Below are 9,383 nucleotides of genomic sequence, written 5' to 3' on the forward strand. Positions count from 1 at the left end.
CACATTGATAACGGTTAAATTGTAAATGACGTATGTCTTGAAAACGGTTTATTTTCGCGCGCAATGTAAAACATATAAAATACTCAAAAACCATTTTCGTTTCTCAAGAAAGTGTGTCCTTTAGCAAAGTCTTCACTGTATCACCGACTGTATGTAGCAATTATAAATACAGTTATTATCAGTCTTCTATCTGCACTGCGTAGAGTTTACGTTCAAGTTCTAATCATTTCCAGCGTTTTGTTTCGCTGGCAAAAAAAAAAAAAAAAAAGCGATGAAAAGAAAGAAAACAAAATTCGTTTCAGTTGAGCACATTTTCAGTTAGAAAACAGTTTTACTCACATTTTGATATTTACCAGTCGTGTTTCGTACGCTCTACGTCAATTTATAACGCCACGTCAGTCAAAATTGCCAATAATAGTCACTGTTGTTCATATATTTTTCAAATATATACATAAGCATAGAGCACTTTATTTTTGTTTTTTTTTATACATATATATAATATTTTTTAGACTATTTGCATCGCCAGTTACAAATAACCAGAAAATAAAACAGGAGCTCCCAACATGGCTGACGAATTCGATGGCTGCGAATGCATTTGGTCCCATGAGTTGGCCATGCAAAGGCTCCTCAACTTTGTAAGTTGAGCCACAAATCTAATGTATATATATATATATATATCTATATCTATATAATATTTGTACTGATAGATACGCCAAAATCAGAATGCCTGCACAGATACCGAGTGCATTGATGGTAAGTGGAATTTTCCGTTTGGCGATTAAACATGTTGATGATTAACTCTCCGGATCTTCAGTCAGCGGACGCGTAGCTCAGCCGGCGATTGGCGGCGGCGACACCGGCGGAAGCTTCACCATAGCCATGGTATTCATGCTGCTGGCCATGTTTATGTATGTGGTGAATCCGAGCGTTTGGCGCCAGTTTCTCCAACAATAAGCCCAGTCGACGTGATAACAATCCGGATGGTGCGCCACCGCCGCAGCCACCTCCGGCGATCAATTGAGCTGCCGCTGGACATGATTAGAGCTTGCATTTTCCTTTGGTTATAGCTACATACACAAACGGTTATATATATAAATATTTATATATGTACATATATGTATGTATGTATAGGCTAAACTTGCCACAATATATATATATATATATTTATATTGGAAGACAAAAATAAATTAATGCAATGAAAGCAAAAGCAAAACGAAAAGCTGATCAATGTACGTGCGTGTGTGTGCGTGTGTGCGTTTCGGCCATAAATTATTAGCTCAATTGATACCAACTCTTGTTTAATCAATATCATTTTTTGTACAAACTTAATCACATACTACATGCACATATATATTTTTTAATGTATATTGGCATGATTTTGTATATGCGCAATTTAGCATTAAAATTGGCAAATCAAAAACCAATCTCTGCACTTGTCGCTAATTAAAAGCCATGTCCGGTTTATGTATTTACAAATAATAAGCTCGTTCCGGCTCAATTGTCCTCGTTTTGCAGCTTCTCCATCTTTTGGCGCACGTTCTTCAGCAGATCCTTCATTTGCTCGTATTTGCCCGTGGAATCGGGCAGATTCTCAAAGTTAATCACATCGCTGACGCCCACCTTAAAGTTATCGCCCACGGCAGCTTGTCATAGACGGAAAATTTCAATATCGGCGTGCCAGCTATGGATGGCGCCTTAAAGATGTTGGGCTGACTGGATTCGACGGGAGTAGCAGGCGCCGCCGTTTCCTTTTCTTCTGTTTGAGGCACATGCGGCAGCTCGACTTCACTTGTGTTGAATGAAGTATTCGATTCGAGCTGCTCGAGCAATTGGTCCTGCTGCGCCTTCAGATCCTCCAGTGTGGGCGATGGACTGCGTATGCTCGTATCTTGCGCTGGTGGCGGTGGCGGCGTCGTCGCTTTGCTTGGCTCTGCGGGCAAAGGTGGCTGCATAGCCAGCCCCTCCGTCTCATCATCGTCCAGCTCCATGTCGTGCTCAACCAGATTTGTGTCGCTTTCCAGCAACGTGGGACTAGCATCATGTGGCGTGGGCAAGTCCACCAATTTCTTACGCTTATAGGCCTTGGTCACGTTTTCCGCCTAGCGATTTGATGAAGTTCTCCTTTAGCTGGTGCTCCTGAAAAGGTGGCACATTGTGATGTTGAAAGTCCTGAAGATTTCATGATTAGTTTTACTGTTATTTGCTTGCTGTGGCACATGCCAGATATTTACATCGTAGAACTTGGAACCCGGCTGCGCGTTAAAGCCGGGAAAGTCGATTATTTTATTGACATCATATTTGAAGCTGTCCGTTTCGCCCATCTCTTCCTCCGGCCCCTGCACCTCGCTGCCCTGAAATTGTAACAATGTTAAGCCTAAGCCAAATGGTAGATTAGATATATCCCATACTCACATCCGCATTGAACAGCGCTATGCCCGAGCTTTGCACCTTGGCCTCCTCGAGCCAGGCTGGTGGATAGCCCAGGACACGCATCCGGTAAAACATGAACGGCAACTCGCCCCGACTGTAGCCCATGGCATGACGCGTTTTACTGCTTATGCGGCCGGGTCGTATGTGTGCGAAACGCTGCTCCGTGTCCACATGGTAGCGTTCCGCCCGGCTGTTCTTCTTGCGGGCGCGCTGTATCCGCGCCTGGTTGCGCGGCCGCGTGCACTCACGCAGCGAATGCTCAACGCCGCCGCAATTGAAGCACGCGGACTGCACCTTGGGCCGGAAGCACTTGTTAACCGCCTCGAGCTTCAGTTTCTTGCGCGCCAACGTGCCCTCGTCCAGCACCTCGGTGTGACAGCGCTTGTAGGACGGCACTTGGGCTGCATTTAGCTTTGTCGCCGGCGAAGTGTCTATTTGAAATATATCGCATTCCGGTTCGGGGCTTATCGCTCTCCGATGTACGCTTATGCTCGTGTCCTTTGTTGTGTACACAAATTCCTCGCCGGCAAATGTTGCGCTTAGCGCCTTGACCAGGCGCTCTTGCAGCCTCTCGAAGTCATCCTTTTGCGTAAAGTTCACCTCGAATATCAGGCCTTCCGGTGTAATTGATTTCTGCTTGGTTATAATTCACTTTAATAGAAAATGAATATTTTATTGTTTTTCTCGATACTGTACTTGGTCGTTCGTTCCCTCTACACCGGGGGACGGGGGCGGTTGTTCTTTGGCGGCAATGTTTACGGCATTTTCTTCGACTTCCCTCACTTCTCCGTCTTCTACGTCGGCATCGCTGTCAATTGTTATGATAGAATCGTTAATTTCTATAACGCTATTGTCCATTTCTCTTTTAAATAAATAAACAGCAAAAAAAAAACTATTATTTTTCCGTTCATGAACACTGGTTAATAGTTCCAGGGCGACTCTTAAGTACTCGTTACATTGCAAAACGAGTGCCAAGTAACGAGTAACGAGTCCCCGCCTTAGCGAAAATTCAAACGCGACGAGTTACACGTTGCAAAGTCCCTAATTTTGTTTTTAATAATAACAATTATTATTTAATGAAAATTATCTTAAATATATAGCTTAAGTATATATTCGCTTCAATTGATGTTTGATGCCAAATTCAATATTGCTCACATTTCTAGCCTGCATTGTCTATATATTAAGAATATTCTCTCTTCTGCCAAGTTGCGTTTTAGGAAATATAACATTGTTTAAATTATTAAGGTTAAAACAACATAAGCCTTGATTTATAAATCATAAGCTTTGTCTCAGCTGTTGTACCTACGATTTAATAAGATTAAGGCCATTTCGTTTCTCTATCGTCAGAGTGTAAAGAGCTCCTCCTAAAACTGGAATATAACTTCCATCAAAACCTTTTCAGTTTTGTATTTGTATTGATTATTATTGTATTGATCCTTAAATTCATATACAAAAAATACGCCTTCAATTTTGCTCACTTAACAGAAAGAGTTAACGGCAATTTCTTTTAACAGCGCGCCGCGGTTTGCTGTTATTAACATTTTAACTATATGTTAGCCGGACTGTCAAGCGTATCGCAGCACAAGCTTGGCTGATTATTAAATAATTGTAAGTATTTTATGATATGCATAAACATTAAAATGTAGTAAACAATTTCACAGGCATTTCAGCTAGTTAAAAACTAGGAATTTATAGCGCCAAAAATGTCCACTGAACGCAACGATCCCAAAGAATCGAGCTCCCCCTCGTCGCCCACCGCCCAAATAGCTGTCGAGTTGAAGCCACCCGTGGACACATATATAAAGTGTCCTTATGACGCCGGGCATCGCATACTGCGCAGCCGTTTATCCTGGCACTTGACCAGATGCGCTCGCAACCATCCCGGCAGCAATATGATACGCTGCCCCTTCAATACCACCCATGTGGTGCACAGCTCCGACATGAACGTAAGTGAAGGTAGCACCGTTTGCCACAACAAAATATTTTGAAAAAGTATTACCATTTTGTACGATAGTCGCATATTAAGAACTGTTCGAGCCGAATTGACTTTGAGAGATTTCAAAATCCCGATGTGCTGCCGCCCAAAGAGCCACTCGCCTCGCCCGTCCCCTTGGTGGAGTCCTCCGAGAACTGGGATGATGAGCCACCGGTGGCAACCTACGATCCGAGAGCCTACTGTGAGCAGAATCTCGTAATACGCAGCATAGTCGGTGCGCCGCCGGCCTCGCGGCGCGTTTTTCGCGAACTCGAGCGAAAGCGTTTTCAGGAAATAAGCCAAGGCAAGAACAACTAAAATGTGATTTACACACAAATACATACATACATGCAAACATAGACATACATACGCCAGCGCGTTTCATTTCGCAACGGTTCGTTCCAGCCAGTGTTGTAAATGCTCACAATTATTTAGTTTAAAAAAATATTGGGCATGGTATTTAAGCGTTAATTACAAAATGTAAGCCTGGAATTTAAATTTATTTATAAAACATTCGCATGAAAATATGTTGAAAATGCATTTCGACTTCCGCAATCGCCATGAGATATGAATTGAAATCATTCGAAATGCGAGTCAAGTGCTCTCAGCCAAAGACGACGTCATTTCTCTGCTCGCGAGTCTAGAGAATCGCCGACTGAATGACAACTGAATGTGGCCCGGCAGCGATCATTGAATAATGTTACGCAGTATCGCGACATAATTGTTAATTCAACTTACAACTGGGGGAATTCTCAGCAGCAGCAGCAGCAGCAGCAACAGCCACCAACAACCATGTGATTCTCCGTGCTTTAGAAGTTGCGAGCGTTAAGAATGAATTTGAATAAAAGTGCGCGAAAAACCGCGACGATTCCTGCATGCCAATGAGGCTTTTCTTGCTGCGCGTGGCTCACCATAAATAGTCCGGCGGCGGGATTAAGTGCCGCACTCTAGCCATGGAGCTGCTCAAGTGTTATCTGCTGCTTCTGGCCATTGTGGCCGCTGCCCTGGCCACGCCCACACACGACAAGTTCAAAGGCGGCGCCTTCGCTTTGCAGAAGCCCAGCTATTTGCCGAATCCCGACCAGCTTTTCGGCGAACTGTCCGCGAAATTTGTCAAGTCAAAGCCGACGTTTGTCAAGCCCGTCGTTGTGAAGCCCATTGTTGTGGTCAAGCCCGTTATTGTGGGCGGCGGCGGTGGGCATGGTCATGGACACGGTCATGGGCATGGGCATGGGCATCATGGCAAAAATAAGTTTTTTGGCAAATTTTAGTTGCAGCTAATAAGTTTAACTAGAATAAGACGATCTATAATGCGCTAAACGTATTTATGTTATCATAGGAACATTAATAATTAAAAATAAAAAATTAAATGAAATAAAATCAAGAGGTTCTAGTCGGGAGCTCCCGACTAGGGGATACCCTTGTCCCTCTTCTTACAACATCAAATGCATATATATATTTCTATTTTAGAAGCAACATATCATGTTTCGTGACTCTAGCTCTTATTATTTACCAAAATTGCCCAAAAAACAGGATATCGATATCGATTTTAATCGATTGCTTGGAAACGGAGTAAGTTATCGATTATCGGAAACAAACTCGATCCGCGCAGGCACCTACATCTAAAATATATATGTTCCGCACGAGTTATAACGTGATCATTCCGAAAGTAATATCTCCTCGCGGAGTTATGTCGTTTTGGAACGTCATATCTCCTCGCGGAGTTATGTCGTTTTGGAACTTCATATCTCCTCGCGGAGTTATGTCGTTTTGGAACGTCATATCTTCTTTAGATTTTCGCACCGACCTCGATTTTGAAAAAAAAGTGATGTTACCCCTTGCTATTTTGTCGATTTGGGTCAAAAATTTGGATTTCCTTTTTTTGATGCCGAATCGGTTTTTTGTCAATAACATTTTTCAACGGAACCTGGATTTTGAAAATAAACCTGACCTGACCTGACCTGGAAGGTTATATTTCGCGTGGAGTTATGTCGTTTTGGAACGTCATATCTCCGCGCGGAGTTATGACGTTCCAAAACGACATATTTTTCGCTAATCGGTTTTTTGTCAACAACATTTTTCAACGAGTCAAAAATGGTATAAAATTCCAAAATCGGACATTTGACGGAAATATTCCAAAAGATCATCAAAAAGATGGAATTTACGAACGAATAGGTTTTTTGTCAACAACATTTTTCAACCGTCATATCTCGGAGGAGCTATGTGGTGAAGTTATGTCGTTTTGGAACGTCATATCTTCTTTCGATTTTCGCACCGACCTCGATTTGAAAAAAAAAGTGATGTTACCCCTTGCTATTTTGTCGATTTGGGTCAAAAATTTGGATTTCCTTTTTTGATGCCAATCGATAAAACTGATCCCTACGAGTCAAAAATGGTATATAATTCCAAAATCGGACATTATTTGACGGAAATATTCCATAAGATCATCAAAAAGATGGAATTTACGAACGAATCGGTTTTTTGTCAACAACATTTTTCAACCGTCATATCTCGCGTGGAGTTATGTCGTTTTGGAACGTCTTATCTCCGCGCGGAGTTATGTCGTTTTGGAACGTCATATCTCCTCGCGGAGTTATGTCGTTTTGGAACGTCATATCTCCGCGCGGAGTTATGTCGTTTTGGAACGTCATATCTCCGCGCGGAGTTATGTCGTTTTGGAAAGTCATATCTCCTCGCGGAGCTATTACCCGAGATATTAAAAAAAAAACCTCGAAAAAGTTTAAATTTTCTCACCGACCTCTGTTTTGCCATTTTGCCGATTTGTGTCAAATTTTTGGATTTCCTTTTTTTTCATGCCAATCGATAGAACTGATCCTTACAAGTCAAAAATGGTATAAAATTCCAAAATCGGACATTATTTGACGGAAATATTCCAAAACATCATCAAAAAGATGGAATTTACGAACGAATCGGTTTTTTGTCTACATTTCTTTTAATAAAACGATGTTTAATTTGATTGAATGCCAATTGACGGTAGGGATCCGTACGCATTCAAAAAGGTATAACATTTGACAATCAGACATTATTTACCCGAAATTATGATTTGGAACCTCGATTTTGAAAAAAACGTGATGATTTGGAAGGTCACATCTCATTTCTCGCGCGGAGTTATGTCGTTTTGGAACGTCATATCTCCGCGCGGAGTTATGTCGTTTTGGAACGTCATATCTCCGCGCGGAGTTATGTCGGTTTGGAACGTCATATCTCCGCGCGAAGTTATGTCGTTTTGGAAAGTCATATCTCTTCGCGGAGTTATGTCGTTTTGGAACGTCATATCTCCGCGCGGAGTTATGTCGTTTTGGAACGTCATATCTCCGCGCGAAGTTATGTCGTTTTGGAACGTCATATTTCCGCGCGGAATTATGTCGTTTTGGAACGTCATATCTCCGCGCGGAGTTATGTCGTTTTGGAAAGTCATATCTCTTCGCGGAGTTATGTCGTTTTGGAACGTCATATCTCCGCGCGGAGTTATGTCGTTTTGGAACGTCTTATCTCCGCGCTAAGTTATGTCGTTTTGGAAAGTCATATCTCCGCGCGGAGTTATGTCGTTTTGGAACGTCTTATCTCCGCGCGGAGCTATGTCGTTTTGGAACGTCATATCTCCGCGCGGAATTATGTCGTTTTGTAACGTCATATCTCCGCGCGGAGTTATGTCGTTTTGGAACGTCATATCTCCGCGCGGAGTTATGTCGTTTTGGAACGTCATATCTCCGCGCGGAATTATGTCGTTTTGGAACGTCATATCTCCGCGCGGAGTTATGTCGTTTTGGAAAGTCATATCTCTTCGCGGAGTTATGTCGTTTTGTAACGTCATATCTCCGCGCGGAGTTATGTCGTTTTGGAAAGTCATATCTCCTCGCGGAGTTATGTCGTTTTGGAACGTCATATCTCCACGCGAAGTTATGTCGTTTTGGAACGTCATATCTCCGCGCGAAGTTATGTCGTTTTGGAACGTCATATCTCCGCGCGGAGTTATGTCGTTTTGGAACGTCTTATCTCCGCGCTAAGTTATGTCGTTTTGGAAAGTCATATCTCCGCGCGGAGTTATGTCGTTTTGGAACGTCTTATCTCCGCGCGGAGCTATGTCGTTTTGGAACGTCATATCTCCGCGCGGAATTATGTCGTTTTGTAACGTCATATCTCCGCGCGGAGTTATGTCGTTTTGGAACGTCATATCTCCGCGCGGAGTTATGTCGTTTTGGAACGTCATATCTTCTTTCGATTTTCGCACCGACCTCGATTTTGAAAAAAAAACGTGATGTAACCCCTTGCCATTTTGTCGATTTTGGTACAGAAATTCTTAAAGATGCTGCTGTATTCAATTGCGCAGTTGCATATAACTTTTTTTTACAATATACCCTTATACCCATTTTTAATGGGTTCAGGGTATAATAATTACAAATTAAGTAATAAAGTCGATTATTAAAAATTGTTAATCAACTTCAACTGCCGGATCAGTGCCAAAATTGAGTTTATCTATCCTTTAGCAGCTAGTTACAGTTACAGCTGGCTGATTTAGCTTGTTTCCCGCTAAGCTGAGCATCTCTGTCGGATAACCCGCTGCTTGGAAAGTGAAAGGCTATCGATGGCACATCCTACGCGCCTTTCAATAAGCGCATATCGATGTGCATAATGAATCGTCCTTGCTGACGCTATTGAACTAATGACATCCTTTGTGCCTGAAGCTGTCATCGTCCGGCCAATTGCATTGAGATGAAGAAGAACAAAATAGTTGCCATGAGCATTAAAACACAGCGGCAACAAGTGATAAGCGCGCATTCTAATCAACGTGCCACATAACCGTAATCATAGTCATAATCATAATCATATGACAGACGCACACACACACACACACACACACGCACACACACAGAGAGACAGAGAGATGTATCTAATTTATACAGTTGTCTTGAGGGCGCTTTGTAATCAGCTTCAGCAGCCGCGTTTTATGCAAAAA

At 42.5% G+C, this 9,383-nt stretch overlaps 1 protein-coding gene and 2 pseudogenes across 2 annotated transcripts; 2 read left to right on the forward strand and 1 right to left on the reverse strand.

The window, feature by feature from the left end:
* Positions 1 to 391: 391 nt before the first annotated feature.
* LOC116650363 (zinc finger CCHC domain-containing protein 8 homolog) lies at positions 392 to 3,328 on the reverse strand (annotated as a pseudogene).
* LOC116649726 (small integral membrane protein 14-like) lies at positions 510 to 1,329 on the forward strand (annotated as a pseudogene).
* A 430-nt stretch (positions 3,329 to 3,758) lies between the features above and the next one.
* On the forward strand, positions 3,759 to 4,923 carry LOC116650489 (gametocyte-specific factor 1 homolog). 2 transcript variants are annotated; one of them, XM_032434231.2, is made up of 3 exons: positions 3,759 to 4,038; positions 4,092 to 4,376; positions 4,445 to 4,923. In XM_032434231.2, the coding sequence occupies exons 2-3, from the start codon at positions 4,134 to 4,136 to the stop codon at positions 4,721 to 4,723; spliced, it is 522 nt and encodes a 173-aa protein (XP_032290122.1). In that variant the 5' UTR covers positions 3,759 to 4,038; positions 4,092 to 4,133; the 3' UTR covers positions 4,724 to 4,923. The 2 variants fall into 2 exon arrangements, with proteins under 2 accessions (XP_032290122.1, XP_032290151.1); XM_032434260.2 differs by having other exon boundaries at positions 4,101 to 4,376.
* The last annotated feature ends 4,460 nt before the right edge of the window (positions 4,924 to 9,383 follow it).

This window comes from Drosophila virilis, unplaced genomic scaffold, assembly GCF_030788295.1.
Source record: "Drosophila virilis strain 15010-1051.87 unplaced genomic scaffold, Dvir_AGI_RSII-ME tig00000015, whole genome shotgun sequence".
Taxonomy (NCBI): Eukaryota; Metazoa; Arthropoda; class Insecta; order Diptera; family Drosophilidae; genus Drosophila; species Drosophila virilis.

Coding starts and splice junctions, on each gene's coding strand:
- LOC116650489 (XM_032434231.2), top strand. CDS start 4,134: ATGTCCACTGAACGCAACGATCCCAAAGAATCGAGCTCCCCCTCGTCG. Junction 4,377..4,444: donor TGCACAGCTCCGACATGAAC/GTAAGTGAAGGT, acceptor TTTGTACGATAG/TCGCATATTAAGAACTGTTC.